Source organism: Gallinula chloropus, assembly GCF_964237585.1.
Source record: "Gallinula chloropus genome assembly, chromosome: 2".
Lineage (NCBI taxonomy): Eukaryota > Metazoa > Chordata > Aves > Gruiformes > Rallidae > Gallinula > Gallinula chloropus.
Genome location: NC_140086.1, coordinates 104361350 through 104389195, shown reverse-complemented (window position 1 = coordinate 104389195; position 27846 = coordinate 104361350). Strand labels below are relative to the sequence as shown.

At 36.4% G+C, this 27846-nt stretch overlaps 1 protein-coding gene across 1 annotated transcript in view; it reads left to right on the top strand.

Annotated features, from left to right (window-relative positions):
- Nucleotides 1–27846, top strand: part of CNTNAP2 (contactin associated protein 2) — a gene marked incomplete at both ends in the record, with an annotated part of 1153104 nt that overhangs the window by 626775 nt on the left and 498483 nt on the right. The window contains one exon of the mRNA XM_084260050.1: nt 12324–12473. Within this exon, the coding sequence (XP_084116176.1) occupies nt 12324–12473 (150 nt within the window). The remainder of the gene's footprint in view (nt 1–12323; nt 12474–27846) is intronic.

The window sequence follows — 27846 nt, the reverse complement described above, 5'->3', positions numbered from 1 at the left end:
CCTCGTATAACATATTTCTTTTCTTGCCTGCTGGATCAAAGAAAAAAAATAAAATGCAAAGATACCTGTGAAGTAAAAAGCAATAATCAAGTGGCTATTACAACAGTGTTGTCAGTGAAGAGCTTAAAAATCTTCTGAAATGTGCATTAGTGTTCCACCTCACTGTAATAAACTGCCGAACTATTAGAATCTATCATTATTCACCTTAACAAAATATCCTAAGGGAACAGAACAGAAAACAAACTTCTATCTATGAACAACTTTCACGCTTGAATTTGAATCTTCAGCTTGAGTGTCTCCTGTGAAAATATAAAATTACCAAGACCTACTGTACTAACTGCTGGTCCTTCTACTAACACCTTGGATCAGTGCAGACCCAAGAGCAGAGCTGCACTGTGAGGCAGAAAATGGCTCTAACAATGGATGTGGCATAATTACTGCCTTCAGACGGTGATTCCAGTTTCTCATAAAGTCAAGGTTCACTTATTGCCTCCAAGAGTAAGTTACCTCTTGAGACCTTGCAGACCTGAATGAACCACATTGTTCCCTTTTATATGTAGGTAGATATGTATATATGTATCTATCTATCTGCCTGCCTGCCTACCTACATGCAACTTCCATAACGTAAGCATAACTGCACATAAAGCTATTGAATATCCTTTCCTTTGATTATCTATGCTGTGCAGTGAAGCCCCAATTACTGATCAGACTCTACATTAATAATAAATGCAACCATTTATTCTTTTATTAGACGCCATGTATCAAGTACTATATTTTTTCTTTATGAAGAACTAATAATTTTAAAAAATATATTCTATTAATTATATACCATGTGCAAAGTAAAAACCATTAAGGCTTGATCTTAAAGGTACTCTAATGTTATAATAGTAGTACATACATTTCTTTCTCAGTAGTGAATCTCAGTTTTTATAATCTCTGTTTTTATAAAGATCCTGTTTTAATTTAGCTACGTGTAGAACGAAATGGGACAGATTCAACTCCAGTGTTGACAGATTAGCTTCTCTAGGTACTTCTGGTGTGCCCACTTTAAAGGAAAGACATATCTACCCATATTTAGTGTCCTAACTGAGGGTCCCATCACATGCTTAAACTTGTAAAATATGATAAGCATTGATAAATATTAGATAATTCTTTCAAAGTATTTATATTTCTGAAATATAGTCTGCCTGAGATGGGAGTTAATTTTCCCTGTAGGCAGCCCTCATAGCACTGTGCTGTAGGGCTGGTAGGTGGCAAGGTGTTGGTAACACACCAGTGTCTTGGCTGCTGCTCAGCAGCACTGGCACAGTATCGAGGCTGTCTCTCCAACATTTCCCCCTCCCCCCAGGAGGCTGAGGGTGGGCAAGATCTTGCTAGCAGACACAGCCAGGACAGCTGACCCGAACTGACCAAAGGGATATTCCATACCATATGTTTGCTCAGTAATAAAAAGCTGAGAGAAAAGAGGATGGACTGGGGCATGTGTTATTTACAGCATTTGCCTTCCAGAGCAACTGGTACGTGTACTGAAGCCCTGCTTCTTGGAAAGTGGCCGGGCATCACCTGCTGATGGGAAGTAAAGAATAAATCTTTTGGTTTTTTTTTCCTTTGTTTTTGCATGCAGCCTTTTGCTTTTGCTATACTGAAGTGCTTTTATCTTGATTTACAAGGTTTTTCCTCCATCTTATTTTCCTCCCCTCCCTGTCCTTTTGAGGAGGGGAGTGATGGAGTGGCTTGGTGGACAGCTGGTGACCAGCCAAGGTCAACCCAACACAAAAATACATCTTTGTAAGTGTATATGTAAATCCAAAGCAGAAAGTTCTCTTCAATGCCATAAGTATTTATGCTTTATGCTTCTGTATAGAAAGCTTTCCTCAAAATAGCTGATTATGTATACTTTTTTTGTAGCATAGGAGGTGATGCTAGTATGCTGCTTTTGGTTTTGACGTGGGTTATGTTGAAGTGACCATTAGAAATTAGGGATTAAAGACCTTAGGTCTGAGTTGCAGTGACCACAAGGGGATAAAATAGGCATTTAATAGATAAGAAAAAATTCATTTTATATACCATATAGAGAATGAAGTATTTATAATTTTCCCAGATATGCCTTTGTTGTTTTAAAATGTTATATTCCCATCATGCATTTTTCCATTAAACAAGGTTTTAAGGGGATTGTACTGTGAATATAATTTATACGGGGTTATAAAAATACAGTTCTTCTACTCGTGCATAGGAAGAAGCAAATGGTGAAAAAAGGTCAAATTGCAAAGCAAAAGAATGGACATTTTGGTTAAACAAATTTACTTCAAGCCCAGGAGGTATTAATTTAATGCAGCTTGATTCCCTCACTGTCAGAACAGATTCGGTATTTATGAGTACATATAAATTGAGCTGGGAGCAAATTCTTCGATACTTAAATCTAGTAGCAGTTGTAACTGGGAAAAGGTACTGCCTCTCCATTACAATGACTTTGATTATCAGACTGGTATGAAAGATACTCTCCCTGAAAATTTAGGGGTTTCCTATAAGCTGGCCTAAATTCTCAGCTGGTACAGACACCCATAGGTTCAGGATTTCAGCAGAGGATTTACTTTGATTACCGTCTTAATTACCTCTCCAGTGGCATTAAACCCAGCTGAACTCCCCGTAGCTTAAGGATAAAGATATATTTGCGTGGATCTTTAATAAATTAACTTTATTTTTGAGGCACGTGGTTCTAAAGTTGTGCTGATAACATCACAATTTCAGACCCCTCAACCCCTCTGTTACTAACGAGCAGGTAGAATTATGATGCACAGGCAAGGTACGTGTCACCGTTTTGGCTTTCTCCCGTGCCAGCTTTCCCAGTGTCCTCCCAGTCGTACCGGCAGGGCTCTGAAACTCCTGGCTCCTCTCCGCTATAGCTGGTGGATTCACTCTGGATTTCGAAGGCAGCGCTTCTAGCATCCAGCATGGCAGCAGCACTCGGCTCTGACCTCACTGGCTATGCTGAATTCAAATACTGCGTGGCTGTATTTGAAAAATACTGACTTTCCTCTCTTATCAGGTTTGGGCTGGTCATCCCCATGAGTCTGGGGATACTTTACTGACATGCTGGGTTCATCTTACACTCTGGTAAGAAGCAGCAAAATAAGGCAACTTATTTTTGAAGAACAGATAGTTTGATACCTTTTCAGAGGTGCAAGGGTTAGTTATTTAAACTACACACTCCTCTTTAACAACCCCTAGTGAAAGGTGCAGATGAGAGGAAATACTGCCATATTGAACTGGCAGGAAAATACAGGGGCTGCAGACATTTTCAAGTTTCTTTGCTTCTTAGAGCAACTTTTGCACTGAAAGGCTGCTTTCATGAGATACTTCTTCCTAAATGAACGCGTGAAATAAGCTTTTAAAACCTAGCACAGAGTTTGTGGACAGAATCAGAGTACATGCTTTCTGCTGAATTTCTTCTTGAGGTGCAACTTGCATTGTTCAAGTGGAGTCTGTGAAAGGCAATATTCAGTAAAATGCAGAGCAGTCCTGCAATGATAGATTTTTAATTATGTTTTTATGGTTTTCTTAGAAATTTACTGTCCAAATATTTTTAGTGTGGTTCCCTTTGAGAGAGAATATATTTTGTTACATTTATATGTATACCTGCTACTGTGCTCTTAACAAAGAAAAAAAAAAGTATATACAAAAATATTTTAGTTAATACAGTGGATCATTTGAACTGATCACTAGATTAAGACTTTACTCTGATTCACTAAGAACTTTTGTTTGTTGGGGTTTTTTTGGTTGGTTTTCTGATTTTTAAAAACAAACACTTAATACAAATGAAAAATTACATCTGTGCCAGCAAATACATACTAATTCTGGGGTTAATATATTGGTTTTAGGACAGGGAGATGCTACTTGAACTTCTACTTTGCAGCAGGTCTAATACCCCACTGAGTGCTATGGCAAGGTGGTGTTTACACTTTTTCTCTTAAGTTTTCCCTTTTTTCCTTTCACTGGCAGAGAAGCAGCTGTTTTTCTTTTCAAAACAAGATTGCTTTCAACATTTTACACCTGGCTATATCTGCTGTAGCAAGCAGTGCAGCACAATACGAGTGGATCTGCAGAGCAGGACAATTCATGCCAAGCTGTGAAAGTCCATGCAATGTCATCTGCACACTTGAGACTGGAGCTTGTCAGCTTGGACTTTGTTTTGAGCTGAAGGAAATACAGTCCTCACATTTTGAGACTGATACTAATACAAAGCAAGGTCCACTATCTGGGACAACTGTGAGATTTGCTTTATACATACACTCCAGCAACAAAGGAAAAACCAAATGCAATTTACCTGTAAACCTCTACCTCCACCTCTACAGGTGTCTGTTTCATGCCTGAAACTGCCTTCTGCTGTGTGGATCCTCATTGCTTTTGTTCACCTCAACAGAACTGTTTGAAACCAAGGTTAAGTCCAGTCTTAAAGCGTCACTAATAAGAGTCTCAACCACAGCATGCACAGTCATTCAAAGAAAATCAGTCTTCAGATATAGCACTGTGTGGTTCTGGCAGTAGAGTATTCCAAGCTTAAAGAATAGATGATTTAATGTAGTTTGAGTTCAATGAAAAATAATAATGAAGAAAGAATAATTCATTGGTCATTGTTATTTGCTAGATTATGTCCACATCTGGTATTTTTTTCTGCTGGGGAGCATTGGACATGGTTTTTACACAGTTCATACCTTGTGACAGAGGTTCAGCTAAATCCTTGTAAAAGTGGTACATCATGTTTATCCAGAATGAATGTGAAAAAAATACAGAGCAAATATTCTAAATAACTGTAGTCATACGGAAGGGCTCCAAATTCAGAAAGGTCTTCCTAGAAGACCCTAAAGGAATATGTCTAATATGGATAAATGTGAGAGAATAATAGTCACATAGAAGAAGTACCTTAAAGTTTCATAAGATGGAAAGGAAAATTTAGTTAGCTCACTGAAAATATTAAGATGCTGAGCATGTAACAATAACAACAATATTAATATTAATAATTCTTTAGTGCAAAATGGTATCTGGCAGGTAACTGTATATGAAGTTAACTTAAAGTTTTATGACTATAATACTGTTTCTAAGATGTTTTAGTTCTTATCATTTACAAGAAAAAATAAGAAAAGATAAATATAAATCCTTTCCTGAAAAATATCTGGAGGTTTATTGTATGAAATGTGTATGCTGGATAAAGACTAGTTGAATTATTAGTTTCAGTAATGATTACTGAAATTATTTGAAACCTAAGAAATAGATCAGATTTTGTGTTTGTGGTTTTAAGTAAAGAAAGTTAAGTTAATTGTGTTCTGTGTACTCTTAAGGATGTAGATCACTGTTCAAGTCTATACAACGATGGCTGATTATCTGTATATGGCCCATGGTGCTTTATAGTAATTATACTGTTGTCAGTTAAAAAAAAAACCCAAACAGATAAAGCTAGATGCTGATCTAGAAAGAGTTTTGAGGAAGTTAGTAACAGTTACTGCAAGTAATTGATGGCAGCCATAGTGTATTTGTTATTAAAGATTAATCCTGAAGCCATTCATTGAGATGATTACCACTGAGCAGCTACAAAATCTGTGCAATTCCAGGACACCAGATTGTATTCCTAAAGCCAACATTTAATGACATGGACTAGAACAGAGAAAGATAGTAGTGGAAAAAGGTGTATTTGTTCGTTAACAACAGAATCCTGCCTGCAAACTGAGCCACATATAGATATTCCAACTTCCAGGTGTGCATACTTTTCTATCTAAGGCATAATAACACTTTTTTTTTCCCCTGAGAATGTGAGAAGAGTGAGAGGAGATGAAAAAGGTTGTGCTTGAAAAGCTAAAACTGTTTCAGCAGTTGCATTAGATTCTACAAGTGTCTAAGCTTAAAATTTGCAAAACATTGTTTTTTTCTGTTATTCAAGAACACTCTTTCATCTGAGTTTTATTAGTTTTTCGCTGACAGACAGAACCAAAAAATCATTATGAGTCTGACCGTTATTTGCCAGGTTTATGGTCCATTTCATTGAAATCACCAGTACTCAAGCCTCTTATAAGAACAGGTTTGAATGCTACAGAGTCTGCAGCATTGCAGTTGTATGAAATTGCTGCATTTTCAGTGCACTGCACAACAGTGTTAACAATGCAAATAGGAAAATTACCTATTTTTTTGTTTGGTTGGTTTGTTTGTTTTTAAATGCATCCTATGTATACAAGGCTAGAGATGTACTGAAAGCTATATGTTCATCTTTTTCTTCTGGCATTAACATGCAGACAAAGTGTAGTATAAATAAAATATCGTCAACAGGCAAAATTGTGGCATGCTGCTCACCTTAATCAAGAACCTTGAGCTGAAACACGAGGATGGTATTTGTCATAACTGTTTTGTTTTTGCTGGAGAACAGTGTTTTCCCATCATTAAGATCCCTTCAAGGACTGCATTTGCCAGTGTCTCAGCTTACTGATCATCTGGATAGCTTAAAAATTAATAAAGCTAAACATGAAAAGGACTATTGTGAATCATAAATCCTAAACCGGACTATATAGTTAGATAACTTATTCCATAAAATATCTAACCTATTATCATAGGAACAACTGTCATTTTGTTTTCACAGTCTAAAAAATATGATTAGCACAGAAAAGCACAGCTCTTTTAATGACATCCCGCTGTTTTTTTTTTTCTGATTGAATATTCATTTCATATATTGTTGCTGAATGTTTCAAACAACACATTGTCGTCTTGTTTCCTTATAGTCTGGTTTTAGTGCAAAATTGTACTGATTTAGTGAGGGATTAGGCACGAATAGCAACTACACCACCATCCTCAGACAAAACATGGTGCTGGCTGGCTGAATTGAAACCTCTCCCTCTGCCTTCAGCCTCTGACAGGATGGGTCTTGCCACTGACAGAGAAACTTTGACTGGACTTGTGGATTCCTGGATTACAAGGAATCTATAGAGTCATTGCTGAATACCCAGGAAAGTATCCTTGTTTACAGCACTTCTGTGAGGGCTGCTCATGTGCCTGCTCCCTGTTCTGCTTCGAAGTCTCCCCATCTGGAGTACTGAGGGTTTAATCTCCTAATAAGAATTTACAAGAAATTACAGTATATTAACTACTACAGTAGGAACTAAAGGTCAGTATGCAGCCACATAGTATTACATTGTTTGAGTGCTTCATGGAGTGCTAATGATACTATTATTTCCCTGCTTTAAACATTTTAACCGAATTCTGAGTTACAGTAATATTTCAAAATTACTATGAGGTTCTGCTCTGATGTAGCTGTTGACTTCAGAATAATTCTGGCCACATACATCAGCAGGCTGTATAATCTGGCACTCATTCATAGCCACTGCATGGGTCAGGACCTTCTATAGGAAGATTGGATCACATAAAATTAACTGTAGAAGAATCTGAGATTTTTGCTACCATTGTTTTCTCTGAAGCATAACTCAAACAGATGTTGTCTTTTGAGTTCTCCATTATGTATCAAACTCTTGCAGTTTTTTGGTATTCGTTAATCTAATCCTTCTTCCATGTCTGTAATAAGCAAAACATCTGCTGCTTCTTGTTCAATCAAAGCACCTACCTCAAGAGTCCTACTTTTAAAATAATGTCATTTAAATAGAAATCCTAGATAGAAAGAATAAATTTCATTAACATATTTAATTTGCATATGAAACCAGCTTTTCCAGAACTCAGGGGGGAATTAGTGGTGGCAGCAGTATGTGCATCTTCTCTTTCCTCAATTTGTATACCAGAAAGTTACAATAAGAAAAAAAGAATGCAAATAAATATATGTATCAGTTCTGATGAGAGAGATTAAACTGCAATGAGAAATCACCACTGTGCATTTGGGATATTTTCTGTTCTAAACTTTAAAGCTGAAAATACTTTTAATAGAAAGAGCCATGTTCTAGCCTTAGTATTAAATCTTGGTTTACAGACAGATACCCTTTAAGCTTGACTTTTTTTTTAAGTACAAGTAGAAATAATTCCTCACTATATATCAGGCATATAATAAAATATTCCAATAAAAATAGGTCATGCAGCTGTACAAATTTATCTCCTATAGGAGAATATACCATCTATCTCAATAACAAATTTAAGTCCTTGGAACTAAGCATTATCACATTAAGAAAGAAGTATCAACACTAATGCCTCTAAAACAAAGTGTAAATAAAAAGCAGATAAAAACACAGGCAGAGGTAAAAGGTGCTTTTAGTTACACCACTGGGGAGCAAAATTCTGTAAAGATGATAGTGAGTGCTTGCAGAGTTATAGAGAGGGATTCTCATTATCATTGAGAAAAATCACAGGAAAATGTGGCAGTAAAAAGTTTTCTTAAAAAAAACGTAGAATTGCACTTGAATATTTGTGGAAAGTTTCATCCAGAATAGTTAGAAATGTTACTGTCATACTGTAAAGCTCCATAAGGTTGGCTAATTTGTGAGGCTAAGACAGCCTTAACTCATAATCATTTTGGAGTCAATACAGTGAAGAGTTCATAAAGCTGAAACAGGGTGACTTTCAGGGCCTGACAAAAACAATGCCACATGGTAAGGGCAAATATACAGCAAAATACCAGTCATCCAATTATGCTTCTTTCAAGCAGGTTACAGGCAGCAACATGTACCCTTAGTGTATTTTGCTAAATGCTCTGCCCACAGAGAGTGTATGGAATTCGGTTTTGTTGACAACCTGCAGTTCTTCTCATGCTCTTATTTCTATTCCATCTGCTCAGCAGATCCACCTGCTCCACTGCTGCACCTTTCTGCTAGCCTTGAGTCATTGCAATGTTCAGTTTTTTAGTGTGCTGTAAGTGAGCTTGGGGTGTTTTTCCTTCACTGCACGCTGGGAGAGTTAGCATACTCTGCACCATTTTCACTTGTTAATTCAGCAGGTAACATCACTGTGTTTTAAGAAAAAATGTTTTCAGACTTTTAAGATGTACAGAAATCCATGTTGAGTTCAACAAATAGTGTGCACATGTGTACGTGTGTGTCGCAAAAAAAACCCCAATGCATGGAGGGACTCCACAAATTGGTTGTGACTGAAACAATGGAGCTGGTTTTGTTTGTTTGTTTCCTCCTCTTCAGTATTTACCCTATTTGTTCAGGGAGAAGCTGAGCTAATTGTGGGTGTGGGGTGGGGGGTGTGTGTGGTTGTTGGGGTTTTTTTTACATCTCATGGTCCCTAAAAGATGAACCCAAACTCTCCAATAAAGATTATTCAAGCAGTCAGGCACATAGTAGTAAATAACTACATACCCTGATGTCTGAGATTGCCTCTTTAGCCTGCGTACACGGTTCCAGTCCCTGTTCTAGTGTTATTTAGCATGCCATACAAGGAAAGCACAGGTATTTTTGCAAAACTGATTCAGAATGTACAGAGCAGACTAAGATATGCAGTCAAAAATAGAAACTGATATAACTAAAGTATTTTGCATCTCCTGCAATAGCCAGCTTAAAACACGTTTGTCATTAATACCATCAGTTCATTCCTTTATGAAAGGCTATCTTCCAGAGGTGAGGATGGAAAACTAAAGCGTACTGTAAGAAATACAGTGAAATTCCAATTTCATGGCATCAATCTTTAGCTCTACCAGCTGCTGTGGTGTTTTGCTGCACCCAGCTGCTCTCAATCCCCCTCAACAGGAGAAGGGGAGAAAACACGGCTGAGAATCAGCTCCTGGTGCAGGACAGGGAGGCCACGTAACAATTACAACTGTTCTGCAAGCAAAACAGACTTAATTAAAACGAATTTCTGTAGTAAAAAACCAATCACGAAAACGCCACTTTTCCTACTCCCAACCTCAATTTCACTTCCTGACTTCCAGCCCCCCTGGCGCCTGTTCCCGAGCAGCACAGGAGGACACGGGGCACGCTCGGGAAGCACCCGCTCCCCTCTGCCGCTCCTGCCTCCTCAGGCCGTTGGCCTAAAGCCCCAGCGCGGGCTCTCCACAGGCAGCAGCTCCCCCGACACCCACGCCTCACCCCCCCCCCCCCCCGCCCCGAAACACTGCTGGGGGCTCCGCAGGGGACTCTCTGCTGAGAGAGAGCAGCTGAAGTCCTCTTCCTCAGGCTCCCGTGACTGCTTCTCACACCCCCTCACCTCCAGGCAGCATCCTGCCCTTCTTCAAAGGCGCCGTCCCCGCGGTGCCCACCTGCGGCCGAGGGGCTCAACTGTGCCCCGTGGTGGGGCCGCTGTAACCGGTTGGAACTGGCGGTGTCCGGCCCGGAGCAGTCTTGGGCTCTCCTCACAGGAACCGCAGCACAGACCCCTCTGGCAGTATCTGGGCACTTAAAACGGATAACATTTTCTGCATGTGTTTATATCTAATCAAGAACCTTTTGTTTAGTTGTTGAACCATCATATTAAAAAAATCAAAGCACAAGCAGCAATGGCCTGGAAAGTTACTACTGTGAAAGATTTAGGAGAAATTTGCCATCTAAATTGGTGCCACTGCAAATTGAGGACAGGGGGAAGAGAAAAGCAGTGATGTTTTGATGCTTGCGGGAGGTGGACGCATTCAGAGAGATCAGGTGAGGTGTGACACTGGGTGCAGTTTCTGGAGCTGCAAAAGCTTTTCTATTACCTCTTTTGATGCAATACAAACAGTCTTCAAGGTAGGCTGACGCTTTATTGCTTGATGGCCTGTTGCTTCTTGTTTTCTGAAATATCCCCCTTTTCAGAGAGCACTTTAGCCTCTGACTCACTGACAAACGGCCCATGCCACCAATTTTGTCCCTTGTGTTTTAACTTTGTCCAGATGTGTCTCATCATTGTTAGTGAGTGACCCTATATAACCCAGGTCACCGAGTAACCCCATAAAAACTGTCAGAGAGATGGAAGATTGGGGTTTTATTTATGTTGTGATACACTTCACTTGTAGGAACACTGTAACAATTTTGGTTTGAAACTATAAGGCGGCATGTATTTTTCCTTTCTGAGTTTATTGTCTGTTGAAATTATTTTTACCTGTGTTGGAGTTAGATGTTTTTCTGCTTCTTTGTCAGATGTGTTGAAAAATAAAAAGGAGCTTACAAACAGAAAACTTCTATGTTTAGTGTATTAGGTCTTTCACCTATTACTACAGTTTGAACAAGTTTTGGTAGAAACCTTTTGTATTGATACATTTTTTAAAGGGTTTCTGCCATTTTTATTCACACTGACACATTCCAAATATATTCCAAGGTATAAGACTCAGGACTTGATTTTGTATCTTAAACATGTGGAAGCACTGGGGGGAAAAATAAATCATTAAATATCTAGGTATATTTGTTTGCCATGAATATTATTCCTGTTTATAGAAGATAATATTCTTATATTTGGAAAGTTTATCTAATGTTATATTCTGCTGATGTTGTGTGTCCCACTTAATTTTAAAAACTTACTGTATTGTAAATTATTTTGGCAAGTGACATTTTTGCTAAGGTGACTTAGCAATTTTATCTACATGGAGATAATTGTCACTTATAAGAGTTCCTCAAATTTAGAATTTACTTTTACTAGAGCGTTTGCTACTTAACTTGAAGACCCAACATAACCTATCTGCGCCGTAATGACTAGAACAAGTTAGCACTCTTTTGCTGTTCCACAATGACAGCTTAACATGCCAGGCACGCTGGCTTCCTGCCAGGTGCTGGAGACAATGTCAGAAGTATAAAAAAATCTGGTTTTTAAAAGATCTGAATGAATGAACAGATCTGTCTGCTTCACTGCTACCAGTAACAAGAGGATGGTGCTCCCCTAAGATAGGGGGGTTTGGCAGACATTTGCTGGTTTTGCGGTGCCTCAGTGATAACGTCTTCATCTTCTGTGACTAGCCCCACATTGCAATGACATGATTATCTGTAAAGTCACCTTCCATGGGAGCCTTTCACCCTCCTATATTTTCTTAGAAATATCTGGCTTTTGGTAAATGCGGCAATAATTAGCCTTTGGGGATTGTTACTATAGTTAAATGGATTAATCAATATATTTTCCTTTTGAACTTGATCACAGAAACAATTAAGAGATACTCTATATAGCACAATGTATAATTTGAGCTTCTGATGGGAAAGGTGAGTGATAACATCTGTAATTAGATATAAGCATGGACACTTTGGTAGTTTCAAGATTTGTATTTATGATATAATGTTGGGGTTTTTGGTAATAGTTAATAACAATGCATTGCTATTACAGTAAAATTATTTCATTTCTGCAATACCCTACATTATATCTTACATAATGAGCCTAGTAGAAAGACACACAAAACACTAAAAGATAATAAGTATTGAACTAAATGTTCCAATGTTTTCTGTTCTTCATAGGCTCTGGTCTCAATGATGGGCAGTGGCATGAAGTCAGATTCCTAGCTAAGGAAAATTTTGCTGTCCTCACCGTTGATGGCGACGAAGCTTCAGCTGTTCGGACAAACAGCCCTCTACAAGTTAAGACTGGAGAGAAGTATTACTTTGGAGGTAAAAAAAAAAATAATTACAAAAATCAAGTATCTGCCTCAAGTGCTGTTGTATTTTAATCTACGTAATAGGTGAAACAGAGCTCATGATGTAATTCATTCACATAAATATGGCTAAAATAGCTAGGTGCTGCTAATCAAAAAGTAAGATACTAAACCTAATTTTAGTTTTAAGAATCTTTTTACAACTCCTCATCCTTGAAAAAGAAACTCTGAGAAGTTCTGTACAAAAGTCAATCTGACTTGGAATGATTTCCCAGATTTTCTCTGAATATTTCAGAGACTGTTCTCTGAAAGGGCAACCTTCCATTAGTAGTTTAATTAAATGGCACTGAGAAGAGAGATAAACTTATCCTTTTAAGTTCAGAATCCTGAAGAGAAAAAAATATCATTGCTCAGGACAAGTCTTAACCTTTTGCTGATATTTTTTTTTGAGCTGTAATCATTGTGGGTAATTAAGAAACTTTCATAAATTGAAGCCTTAGATTGTTCTGTATTTATGTCTATTGGCAGAGTATATACTAAAAAGAGTTCTTGCAAAATATGGCTTTAATGATTTTTCCCCTTGTTGCCCTATGTTTGCATTTAAGAAAATACGCCATCAAAACTCTTAGATATATAAAATAGATATTTAAAATCCTGTATTGAAAAGCCTATTGAGCATGCTGAAAAGTTTTTTATATGCTACTGTCTTATAGGAAAATTTTATTAAGAGTTTTTTAACTCAAGCATACGTATAATTTTTTGTACTGCTAGTCCAATTTGAAAAAAAAATCCAATTCAGCAATGACTTGCAATCTTTGTTCAAGCAGAGTTCTTAGCAAGCTCAAATGCTAAGATCACGAAGGAATTATAAGTTGTACATCTGAAGTGTCCCACACATGTAATGTTGCACATGAGAACTTCGGGCAGAGAATGGGAATTCAAAAAGTAGAATTTATTAGTGTTGAAAACAGATTTTTTTTTTCAATTTTGTAAGGTTCATAGCTAATCAAATAAACTATAAATGTGATACTGCAAATAGTCATAATATTGTGCAAGTGATGAAAAAGTTAGTGGCATATGAAGTACCTTGAGTAAACAGGGGAAGAAATTCTTTCAAGGTTATTCTCATTTCATTATCTTCTATCAGTAGAATCCTTAAAATATATATGTAAATTAGTGCTTAAATGATGTTACAAAACTAATATATAGTTAATTAAAAATAGATTGTAATCCTGCAGATACTGATGACACAACATTTCTGGAAATACTGTGTCCATGATATCACAATCCCAATATCCTTAATTCACCTAATAATGCTGAATATTTGTTCATCATACTGCCTCAAATAAGGGTTCTAGCATGGCCAGATGTCATATGCTAGAGCCTGGAAGTTATTTTGACATCAAAACATACCACTTTCAATTTGTCAGGACAGTCGGAGGCATTCTCCTTAAATGAACTTGCTATCAAAAATTAAAAGAAATGCTATACATAATACATCCAGTATTAAACTCTGATAGATACAATGTCCAGAACATTATTCTATTTCTGGAAAGAGATTGCCTGATTTCTTCTGAATTGTCTTTTACCTTTGATTATTTAGTTGTGAGGGACAGATTGTTTAGTTTCTCTAGGTAGCTTTCACACACTTTCTCAGTCAAAATGCTGGTGGATTTGTTGTCATTTCAGCTAGATTCTGAAATATGCACAACTTCCAATTGTTGACTTCTGCTTTAGATTCCAACATCCTTCCATAAAAAGTATGTTTGCAGATTAATTATTCTAGTGGGATATGAAAGAAAATAATTTATTCTCTGAAGCGTTGTTCTCACATCTGTTCACCCAAATACATTGTCCTGTTGTCTAAACTATGGAGGTTTTGTTTTTCCTTATTATCTTTTATAACATGGAAGGTCTTCTAAAGGTGTATCAACAGAATAGCACTGTCCTAACCTTCCTGTCCAGTTCTATTTAAAAATATGAAGTCTCCACTTGCAACATTGTACCTTTGTGTTTTAACTGCCTCAAGGAGTGAATCTGAGGAGTCTTTATTGGGGACTTAAATCTGATGAACCCATTTTAGCATCCTCCCGCTTTAATATTGTGCGCTCTCTCTCTCTCTATATATATATACACATATTATTTTGCTATTTATGTCTGTTAATTAGAGATTACTTGCAGCTTAATGCCAGTCTTTTGGATGCATGTTAGAAACCTAATCTTTATCTTCATGATCTGCATCTCGTAATGCAAAGTTATTTTTGTTTTATTCCCTCTATATGTACGTGTTCCTCCTTATTTTTCTTTATAAACATTTCAAGTTATGGCTCTTAATAAGTAATATTTGAAAGAATAGGGTCAAGAAGTGAGAATAGTGGGGAATTTGAAACATTTTTGCCACTTGGTAATTGTTGCTTACATTAGTTTCATTAGGAGTAACTTCAGATAAGAAAGGTTCAAGTACCTTTTTTTCTGCAAATATGTGTAATTCCTTAGGAAAGGGGCAACTGACTGTTGAGTTCAGAGGATATGGCTATATTTGTTTGTTTGCAAACTGCTAGAGGGCTAGCAGAAAGAATTATCAATTATTTAGTGATGATAAAATTTAAATGTGAAAAGGAATCCAGCAATTTCTTTGCTAGAGTTATGAATACAATATTCTGAATACAATATTCTTGATACAAGTTCTGAATACAATAGTCACAGATATTTTGAATATTAAACCTTTGTGTTCCTAAAATTAAAACATACATCTCGGATGCAGAAGCTAAATGATCAGTTTTAAAGATAGTAAAGTTATATTCATCTCATTTCACTGCCCTATTTCTTGATCTTACAAAATACTGACAAGTCTAAGTTCACTGAATTTGTGCTCAGGGACTACACTCAACATTTCTGGAAGACTCTGAACACGTATGTTCTTCTGATTTAAATTTTCCTTCTTTATCTTTGAAAGAAGAACCACATGTTAGCGAATGTTTTGTTCTCCAGACTTTCCCTGAGTTTTATAATAAGTGTGCCTCTGTATTCTAGTCTCCTGGTGTCAATTTAGCAAATATATACTAGAGGCAATAGTGTTGTCTTTGCTGAAGAGAAGATTTAAAGGTTGTATTTTGGTACTGCAGTACAATGTTTTCTTAAAGTATTAAGGCAGATGCTAGGTAGACCTTTTCTATGAAAACACCGACAGCATTTACCACAGGCAGATACCACAGATTTGAATGTGATTTCTTGTGACTGTCATTTTTTCATGGAAAAAAAAAGGAAGATGGATTTGATATATTATTATCATAACTTTGTAATGGCAATATCGCATAGTCTCATAATAGACAATCTATCAAAATTGGGAATGGATTAAAGATTGAGTGGGCAAGGAGAATATTGCTATGCCAAATGTAATGATAAAACCTCCCAGAGAAATTAGATATATAAGCTGACTTTTACACAGATAGGTTTGCAGTGATGTCTGGAAAAGTCCATAGTTATACTCACAGTATTTTGATTAGAACTTGATAACTGCATCCATAATAGGGGGAGTACAGAGGGACAAGGTGGTTGTGTCTTGCTATTGGCATTAGAAATTTTGGGACAGACAGGAACAAGCCTATGAACTGGAGTGCTGCCTTCCTCTGCGTGCAGATGGGTACAGTAAGGGCTGGTTAAACACTGTTTCAACGCTGAAGGTGTTAACAAAAGAATAGGTGGTTTGGTCTCCAAGTAGTATCCTGGGCCCAGGTAGTCAGCTTCCTTAGTTGTCTCGTTGTCTAGTAGCAGCCACCAGCTACAATTATGAGGAAGTTGTCCTTTTAGAGAAACTAATTGACACTCTGTTTCCCGCAAAAATAGTTCCTAAATGTATTCTGGTTATTCCTCAGTTTGTTTATTCATTTGAATAGAAAAGCTTGTCACTGACTGTCAAAGCTGGATGTTGACAACCCGTACAGCAGTATGTGAATAAAGGAGATGTGTCTTTCGTGACTTCTGTCCACAGAACTAACTTTTCAAGCTTTGAAAAATTACAAGTAAATCATAAGAGGATTCTTTAGAGGATAAATCATGTTCAGTACTGTTACAGCTTGGGTTTTGGTTTTTTTTTCCTTCCTTTGTGCCTCTCTTGGGCTATCTCCCAGCAGTACCAGGATCCTCCCAAGGGACAGACAGCAATGATGTTTTATTCAAGCCTGAGAGTTAGGGGAAGCTGTGCTAAAGATCAGCCATTTCTGTAGATTGTGTGAATGTGAGCTGGTGTATGTGGGAGGGTGGATGCTAATTGCCTATTACCCTTCTGTATAACTATTCTTCTCTCCCCACTGGTTTTATTTTCCTATTGTGTCTTGAATTTGAGTTTTTGGAAAGAAGTTAACTTCCTTTCCCTACTAAGCTCTAGAGAATGATATTTCTTTGTTGTTTCCAATTATCTGCATAAAATAAAAAAGCAGAACAGAGAAAGCAAATCACAGAGTGAAAATGAGTCCATTAACCTCATTTGCACTGTTGAAGATAGGGGGCTTTTGTGAGTTGTCTTAAGCTTGCACCAGACCACCTAATAACTGCCTAGTGCCCAGAGGAAACACTTTATCAAGGACAACGTAATTTGGATGTGTTTCTATTTTACAGCATTTCTTTTTAATTGTGTCGACTTCCTCTCTCCTTTTCAGTGGCTTAAGGATGGGAGAGGTTTTAGTATGAGTGATAAATCTTCACTGAGAACAAAGGTATACAGTGAGTGTCTGTCAATCCACTCTGTGCAGTTCTTTTCTGACAAGACAAATGAATGGACTACACAGTTAAGTTTCCTATGGCATACCAGTTTATGTCATATAAATGTCCTCCTTTTTGTATGACTATACAAAATACAGTCTCTATGGAGTCTTGTTCCTGGAGCAGAATTAATTTGTTTCTGAAAGTTGTGTTGGTCTAAAAGCCCATGGAATTGGAGGTGGTGGAAGGAGGAGAGAGGTCTAAAGTCAAGCTATAGTATAAAAATACCTTCCTCTGGGCTCTTCTGTGTGTGAATCTTCCTTTCTTAAAACCTGTCATATATATTCAAAGCCTTTGGGTGGTGTGTCTACATCATCTGTCACATTATCTGTTGTTATGGTACAAATTGGTCATTAACAGCTGTTAGAGTCATGGTCAGACTTCATAGGTAGTGTCACATGGGTTTCAAAAGCACTCATACTATCATAGAAAGGTGGCTTGGGATTTTTTGTAGCTCAAATTCAAATGTGTTCAGCAAAACCAAAGTTGAGTTATTAGATGTTACATGACAAATGAACAGAACCCAACCAATAGCAACTCAGGTTATCTGTTACCTGACAAAGGAAGCTGAAGTCCCTCCTGTCCTTATTCTCTGAAACCTTCAGCTTCTCACATCTGACAAAGTAACAATTATGTTGAGTTGTATTTGCATGTTGAGCAGATTTTAAATGTGGTAGGGCTTCAGTTTTGGTGACTTTTTTTCGTTTGTAGGTATGGCCATAAGATTGTTGAATTTGCATTTGTTGTGGAAAGGGTGCTTTTGGTGTGATTTAAAATCTTTCTCCTCATGATCATAGCTTTGTTGTAAGCTCAAATATAAATCCATGAGACCAACACAAAGCAAATCCACAATAACTCAGAGAATAAAGTGACCTTTTGTATCTTCAGCATTTAGCCTCAGGAATCTTGCCAGGTCAGTCCTAAAAAATAATGATAAACCCAAGAAATGGAAAGAAAAGAATTGGAATGGGTTGTGTTTTTTAACAACCCTCATACTTTGGAATGTTAAATCCAGAATGTTTGTAAGTCAGCAGGTGAGCGAAGAATGCAGATGTGCAGAATGTATAAACCTAACGAAAGCAAGGAAGTCGTTTTGCAGTAACTAAAAAAAAAAATCATATTCCTTTTATACAGCTGACAGAACTGAACAGAGTTGATCAACGTTGCCCATTAACTCTTTTGAGTTTTATGCTTTTTTCATCACATTTAAAGTTTTGTTTATTTGATTCAGATATTAAACAAATGAAAACATGTAAAATAATATTGACATTGTTATCCCAATCCAGTAACTGTGTACTGTATGCAACAGTACAAGCAGAAATGCTGGGGATTGATTGATTTATCTCCTGAAGAAAAACAAGTGCAGGCAGAAAGCTGATACTTTCTGCAAGCAAATAAAAGATCAAATGTATGATAATGTGAGTTCAGGAATGAATATATGGGAGCATGAGTCTTGCTGGAATAACTTCAGCTTTTGAGCAAAGGCCTATTAGAGATGAGAAATGTCTACCCACTGAAAAATGAATGAAGTTTTGAGATGTGCTCTCCTTGTTATACAATATAAATCTCTTGCTAAGCTGCAGATGTTATCCAGAAAGTATGTATCTAGAAGTTTCTTAAAAAAATAAAAAAGGTGTGGGGGGGAAGGTATTGATTCTCTTGTACTTTATTTTCTTGCAAGTACTAAAGCAAATTCCCGTGTGCAGCAGATAAAAGAACAACAAATTTTTCAGTACATTTTCTTCTTGCATATTAACATTTAAAATCAAGAAAGAACAATGAATGAGGAAGAATACGTACTGTAAAGTGTAAATATGCATGCACATGGGAAGGAGTAAGTGATCCAAGTGAACTGTTGTCCCTAATTCTGCATATATGTGATATATTTCCCATTTCACTAAATACAGTAGTCATATTGTTGCCTGAAGTCTCAGTCAGAATAAATTGTATAAGGTCTGTGAATATTACAGAAAATAAAATTAAAAATAGAGGACAATCCCTATATGGTATAGCCCTTGACTCCCAAGGGCAAGAAAAAGGCTTGTAAAAATTAGTAACGCTTCTGAAAGAAAAACTTTTGGAGAAGGAAATGTCTTTTCCTCTCAAAAGTTAAAGTTATAGCTGTGTCCTGTATGTCCCTCTTGATGATGCTTTACTTGGTAAAGCTACAAGGTCTTTGGCACCAGTAGCAGAAAAAACTGCCCATAGGAGGGTCAAGGCAGGTATTTCAACAAGCAGCAAATATTGTGAGGAATGTTTATGGGTAATAATTAGGGCTGTATGGTTTTAGAACTCTGAAAATAAGGTAAACTTTAGATGCTTGTAAGAATCACATGTTCATTTGTGTTGGGTGTATTGAATTGTGTTCTAAAAAAAAAAACACATGTGCTTTCCTGGTGTGTGAAAATAATTGTACACCTAAATAGTGAATTAAGACAGGAATAACACTTCTACCACCTTAACCATTTTAACCTTTTTTCCCCGAAGGTATGCTGGCTCTGCTTCTAGGTATGTGAATGTGCTTATTGTCCACAGCCACAGTTCAACACACCTGCAGAGGAAGGAAAAAAAGGAAACCTGAAAAGATACCATCAATAGGTTATATTGTTGTCAGAGGCTTTTCTTGTTTTGAAGGGTGTATTTTGAATAGGTGTTAAAGCACCTGTGATTTTCCTCTTTGAAATAATAGAACCTACCTGAGCCTCCCCTTTTGCTCCCACCCACTCTAAATGTGAGCCAAATTTTCTATTGTATTTCAATGTTTTTACATATGTAAATGAGCACCTGTATCATAAGCAGCACTAAGTAAGAAAATGCCTACCTGCCATTGGTTCTGGTGATAGACAACTCACTTGGATGTGTCATAAAATCTATATAATTGTAAACATGAGTATATGGAAATCTGGTTTAATGAGTCCACAAATGTATGACAAGAGAAAAGAAAAAATCAGAACTTGATAAAATACTGGTTTTGTGAAAGTGGGAGGGGGAACAGAAATGTGTTTATTTACATACGAGTCCTGCCTGAGTCATATGGTCTGAGCTGAGAATGGTTCTTCGAGCTGATTATAAATGTTGGCTCATTTATGAGACATGACTAGAACTCCAATTAAATGTATAATTACTGTCTGCTGCTGCTACTGCTATATAAGCAATGTGCAGGTAGCCCTTTATGTCTAGGGCAGGCTGTCAGTTAAATCTTTGGATGCCTGAAGTCCCAGGTTGTTTTTATCACCTTTCACTGAAGACAACAAATCCAATCATATGAAAGTACAGTCTAGGGCTTTAAGAGGAACACTTATTAGTGATGCTTTTGTAAATCATGAAGTAGGTTTGAAAGGCTTGTATCTTTCCAAAGAAAGAACTTTATTGAATCTCAGAGTCAGTGGCTTAGAGCTGATTTATCTGCATAACTTGGCAAAACTGAGCTGTGAACCTAAACAGAATGCTTAAAGCCATGTTTTTGTCTCATTGGCAAAGCACTGAACTTACCTGTGTAATATTTTGCAGTGAGAAGTAGCAAGTTGGAGGGGCACAAATCTATAGTGTGGGACGCTAATGGCAACTGTCTAGCTTACTGCCCAGTTTAAGGGCATTAAATTACCTTGTCAGTGTCAAAGTAAATCTACTTTCATTCAGGGTGAAAAAGGTTTTGATAACGCATTACTGAATATTCAATATTGATGATCTGTTTAGGAGGGAATTGATAGTTAACTAGCAAACTGCTAGGCTATTTTGGGTTATTGAGCCCTGCCAAAGAAAATGTTGTTTGGCTTACTCTCACTGGATGGCCACAATCCTTTTTCACTGTCAAGGTTATATTGTCAACTGCAGAAAACTGAAACTAGATCTGTTGCCATGGCAATAAAAGATACTCTTAGCCTCTTTTTACTTTATCACCTGTGATACCAAATGGATGTGTAACTTCAGTGAGATTTTACAGAATTTCTGCTTCTGGACTGAGAACTGCATGCTTATGTCTTGATCTTGTCCAACAAATCCAAGTGAGATCAGACACTGTGACTAGTGATACACAATGACTGAAAGTTCTTCACTAAAAGAAACATTTATCAATAAGTACAAGCCAATTAGTGTTGTAGAATAGCAATGTGTATGATGTTTATGTGTTTGTGTAGGAAACTCTTTCTTTAATCTATAACAACAAAAGTACTCTTTAGATGGCATTTAGAATTTTTCTTATGAATCCTTTTCCAAGTAGATTGGGCCTGAAAAAGAAGCAAAGCCTTAATGATGCTTGAAAATACTTCATCTGCTTCTTTCATTTCATTTTAATAATTCTTACTGACCAGACTTTCTGTACTTTGTTGTCATTATCTTAATAATGTTTTTATTCCAACAGATTAATGTTAATTTTTTGAAGACTAATGCTTATGCTTCATTCTGTAAGTTGGAAGCTTTCTGTGGAACTTTAGAATTATTTTTGTAGTTAATTAGGCCTATTGTGGTTTAACTGGAATCACAGCCAAACTGAATGGAATTTTAACAGATATGCTAGGAGCTTTTCCTTGTTGTATTTTGCTTGACTGCATTCTCAATATTGCCTTTTATTAAAAGCTTACCTAAAAAAGGAAATAAAAGGTGAGTGGGAGGGAAAGTTTACCAACTTTTATTATTTGAGTGTCTTTAAGAAGATGGTGTGAGTAAACAGTGCTTATGCTGCTAGTGACCATAGAAAAGGCTTGAGATAAGCATGAAGAGATGAAATGCTGGTTATCTTGATATACGTTGAAGAAGGTCACTGAGGAATTATACAACTGGAATAATAAATTAATCTTAAATCTTCTTGAGAATGCTAGGTCTTTTTTGACAGTTAAATATTCCTATGTAATTTTTAAACAGATTTTATTATATCTGTGATCTCAACAAAAGTCAAATAGGGCAGGTCTTTATAAATGCAGTGAGTGATAGTTTCAGGAATCCTACAAATATTGGCAACGACATTGTAAACTTCTCTCATGCTAGTGCCTAGAAATATCAAAAATACCACTGCATCATATCCACCTATCACTTGGTAGGTGGAATTCTCATTTGGGTTGATAGCTGTATTCTTTTACATAAAAATAGTAGTTCATGTTTCTGCTTTTGAGATGTCTCATAAAGCACTGGGATGGGTCTACAAAATGACACAACCATGTGTGCATACATGCTCACACATGAAAAATGTGTTCAACAGATTATTTTTTTTAAGATGCCTAAACCCTTTTTTTTAGTTCTTCACACTTTTGATAGTCAAGGATGCCAGCTCTGTAACTGGTGCAATCTACCCGTAGAAACAGTTCCTGAATGTCATACAGGCATGTGACATTTGAAGCTTCTTTTTGTTCCCGTCTCTGTTTCATGCTTCAACCTGTAATAGGCAAGTACTTACAGCAAAACTAGCTTATGCTCGATGCAAGGTCTTTTTAGTTTTCTTTTGAAGCCTTTTATGTTCAGGCACCATAGATGACACCTGTCACAAAAAGAAAATGACTTGGTTTGTGTAGAGACTTTGTATAATTAATTATTTTACATCTGAAATGACCTTGTCATTTAAAATTGATAAAGACAGATTTTTTTTTAAATCATGTGATTGGAAGAGTAGAAAAGTACTGCAACCAAGGAACTCCATGGCAATTTTGCAGTAAAATTTTCATTAATTGAGTTGAAGAAATTTCTCATGATTTCAATATCTTTTCTAAGTGTTGTGTATACTGTAACAATACTGATAGAAATGTACTTGTAGTTACTGTTACTATTCTTAGTACATAATTACAGCAAGGCAACTTTCCTATCCTTCACATTTACCCTTTACATTACTTTCTCCAACCTGGAAGGAATATGTAAGGACTCCGCTTGGCTTTCACTGCTAGCCCAGATTTTACTGTCCTGAAAAAAAAAAAAAATCTTTTTAACAGGGTGATGCCAACATTTAGGGTGGTCTTAAGGAAATTTGTTTCTCTTCAACATAGTTTTTAACTTTGGAGTATGACATACAGAACGTTTTTCCTTAACCATCATTTTTCATGAAACTGCTCCAAATGTGGTCTCATTTGCACAACTGTATTTTCTGCTTTACTGCTTTCAGAAAATACAAGGGCAGGAAGAATCTGATTATTAGCAGTTTCAGAAACAGCCTTAGAGTTTACAGCTCGATGGATCACAACGACTGTGACTCACCTTTCTAATCCTATTGATCTGCAGTTTCATTAACTTTCAATATCTCAGAAGCTTGCAAATTGTATGTAAGATGTCCTTGCTTAGTGAAATAAATTGCAGTATTTTGCCTGTATCATAAGCCTAACGCTGTTTAAAAATATTTTGCTTCTAATGAAAGTAAAAAAGGAATTAAAAAAGAAATTACTAAGTGTATGGATTGTTTAGAAATTTAATTAAACAGAATATTATATGTGGGGGGGGGTACAATAAAAATACATATTGATTAAAAAGATCACTAGTACAGATGTAGAAAACATATCTTTTTTAAATATGTGAGTGTATCCGTTCCCTTTTTCAGCATCATATTGTCAGACCTACCACTTAAGAAGCTGAGGTGAATGCTATTTTTTTTTTCTTCATGCACTTCATAATAGCTTTTTGGTTTTGTGGTTAATCAAAGCTTTTGTGCTTCATTTAATGCACCTTTATATTCTGTAATGTGTTATGTTATTGTAAAGCACTATTTTTCATCTTTAAATTATAATATTACTGAAATTTAATTTCCTAAAAAATCTGTGGAATGATAGTGGAATCATTTTGTATTTATTATCTCTGGTGACTGTCATTTTTATCCTGGTTGATAATGAGCATGTATTTGACTTTTCTGAGAACTTGTTTTTCTAGTCTAAATTAAAGATTGCAGGATAAAAGTGGTTGTCAGTTTTATCCTCATAAAGGTCTACCCTGGGGGGAATGTACTGATTTGGAGAGGGTTCAACACATTCTAACATGTCTGTGTGTGACTCTTAGCAAGCCACTTAATATCTGCTGATCAGCTCAGGTACCTACAAAATTAGATTAAAAGTACTAATTTGGGAGTGTCTAATTAAAAATGGCTGTAGATCTTTACATTTGGCTGTATTTACAATATTTTGTATTAATTTTCCTTGAGTATGTAAGTACTAGTTTCTTTATTGCTAGAAATATAAAAAGAGCATTTTAAGCCACAGTGGCTGCATATTTACCAAAAATATTTATGTTCATTTGTCATTTTGATATTTGAATTGTTACAAAAGGCAACATTGTAAGAAAAAAGGAAGAATTTTATGAACAGATATGCTATTTGAAATATAAGCTATGAAGTTTGCATTTGTTAGATGTACAGAGGCATTGAAAATTGTTTGTCATTGCTTTGGAAGGCTTATATACTTTCCAGACATCATGAATTGCAACACACATGTGGTAGAAAAATATCACCATGTGACTTCCAGTTTGTGATACATTTGTTAGTTACATAAATGAACAAATGAACTAATGACAATTCCATGTGACCAATGACAAAACCACGAAAGCATGAACTTTTAATTGCTAATATAGTTTCAATTTTTAAATTGAAAGCAAATTACTTTTTTTACTCAGTGATGAAATTCAGATAGAATTACCTATAACAAGTAAGTTGAATAATTTTATCATCTCCTTTCTGAGTAGTTTGCTGTTTATTTTTTCCCCAAGTAAAACATTTTTTGCATGTGTATCTTCTGATAAATTACTTAGGCTTCCACTTTAACAAATTACAATCTGAGAAATTTACTGCAAGGCTTCTTTAGTCAGTTTAAATTTATAAGAGAATGACAAAATGCAAATCAAAATTTCATTTATTATTACTGATACTAGCATTATTAGAGATTAATCAACCTATGCATGAGGAATTAATATGGCACATCCATAAATATGTTTTGAAGAAGCACTGAAATGAAAAGTCTTGAAAGAGTAATACGACTGAATATTCCTGCTTATTATTATACTTTTGTCAAGCAGTTAATTTACAGAGATTATAGGAAGAGATTTGTGTTAATAAAATTTCTAATAATACTAAAATGATACTGTGTTTAAGAATTAAATCCTTTCAGGTAAAAATAAAATATTGTGAGTTTTTATTTGACTCTAATCAAGGACATTTTTTTAAACTGAGGGAAGGCTAAATTTTTAACTCAAGAAGAATAAAATACTAGCTATTTTATAGTTCCCTGAGCATTTCTTCTGTCTCCTGAGTAACAGTTGAATAGAAAATGGACAGGTATACTTTAGGGTTTTGTGTCATGAAGTTACATATTTGCCTATCTTAAAATTTAGTTGCAAATTGTTAGGTAGAGTAACTGTCATGCAAGACTTCAAATAGGCTGTCTTAATTATGTCAGATAGTAATGAAACAGAGTTAACCTTAGAGTTGACGAAGGGATGCACCATGGTTTCATGCGTCGGCTTTGTGATGTACTAATACTGCCAACTTTCATAGAACTTTTGCCAAAGTATGGGTGGCAGAGGTAATGTTAGGGGAAGAGAAGAAGCATGTCATCTTGAAATATGACTTTGAATTAAATGAAATATCAGAAGCTTCAAATGTTTACTCTTGGGGTGTAATAGAAATGACATTAATTAACCTGGTTAAAGCATTACTGAAAAGTGCTTGGCTTCATAATCAGAACACTGTATAGATAAATAGAATAATTGCTGTGGAAATAATTTTTTTTTTAATTTATTGTTTTACTGGGTCCATTGATCTGTAGGAGGAAATTCTGTGTTTACAGTAACAGTGTGATTGCGGGATACATGCCGCTTTCCTGTCCTCTAACTTTGTATTAAATATATTTCGTAAAACAATGCTTAAAGAGCCAGATTACATTTATTCTTTTATTCCATACTATGTATTTGCATACTTTTTTTTATAAAAGTAAGTTACATTTTGTGGTAAGCAAGGTAATCTGAAGCTGTAAGTAGTCAGATGTTCATTATTTCCCGGGTACCTTCAGGACTTTGCTTTCTGATGACATGGCCACAGTGCTGTCTCTACTGCCTTTCTACAGAAGGTGTAGAACAAAAAGGCAGTTCAGGGGCATGAAAACAATAGTGTCTTGTGAGTTTGTCAGTGAAGCAGTTCTGTTACGGAGTTCTTGTTCCACATTGCGTTTTGACTTAAAACTAGCTTAACATGTCTTGCAGTTTTTAAGAATACAAATCTTCATTTCTTTTGGACCTTTTTTTTTTTTTAAATAAATATTTTATTCATTACAGTTAGACTGTATTATAGATAGCTGTTTATGGTGCTGTACTGCCGCGACGGAGAGAGACGGGACACAGCTTGATGCAAGCAAGAGTCGATTTATTGTAACGAACCATTCCTGTTTACATGCTCTGCAGACGGCTGCTTTCTGTCAAACATACGGTGTTCGTGGGCTACATCTGATTGGGCAACGTTTTGCTGTCCCAGCAGCATCTCTGTCTTATCATGCTAATAGAACTTCCAAAACCTCGTCAGACAGCAGATACACCTTAACAATAGAGGACACTTTTTCCTGGAGCCTGTCCCAGCAGGGGGCCGGCAACGATGCTGCCACCTCGTTTAGTTTCCCCGAGGTTCATGGCCTAAAGGCTCCATCCCGTTATCTGTTAACCTGGCAGTGCTTGAGCCTTTGTTTCTCAAGCTGCATGCCACACCATACACTTACTTGTCTATTAGTGGAAGGACTCTTTTTTCAAGCAATTGAAACATCTTGTTCTAAATCTGTTTGTGCTCGGTAATATATAATCTGATTCTAGAAACACATTCATTAACTGAAATGCAGTTTTGAGAATGTGACCTTAGCTTTTATTCTGTCTCTGCACATTATCATGCTTTTTTACTTCGGGTTGCTTATGAGGCCCTGAATTCTTTTTGCTCTTCTCCCTTGCGCTTTTCTTCCTTGCCTTGATTTTTTACTTCATCCTCCTCCCCCCTTTCCCAGCACGCTGCCCAGTATCTCTCAATCAAGGTGATGAGATGAATGACTTCTGTTGCAAGAATAGAGTGTGAAGCCTGAGCACAGTGGACTCTAATTTGTCTTCTGTCTGAATGTAAAGCAGGCTCTATCACCCAGCCTGCCAGGCAAGGTTGAGGGATGGTAGCTCTGATAGGTTTATCATGTGTTCTCATCTCTAAGAAAGCTAAATGAAAACATAAAGTTTCCAGGGATTGGTTGGGTACATACTGATACCATATTATGGCTGGCACTAAAATGTACATCCACATTGAACTGTCAGCATCTTTTTCTTTTTAAAAGGGACAGGATATTTCTACTTATAATCAAGAAGACAGCAATTTCAAGGAAGGTGTTGTATATCGATACAAATTGAGTTTAAAATGTAAACTACATTACTGAACAATTATTTTCTTCTTGGATGAAAGCCAAAACGCTTTAAGTAAGCATACCCTGTGCATACACCACATTACTGAATTTTTAAATTGCATTTTGGTATATGGTTGGAAGGATTGATGCTAGTGATGGCCCAGAATTAAAAGTTTACATGTTGTTCATGACAGTCAGAGAAGACTGCAGGAGAATCAGCCTGTGAGACAGGGAGGGGAAAAATGGAGGAAGTGTGACAAGCCACTGCAAACAGTTTTGTCAACAAACTTCCTAAATAAACTTCCTCAG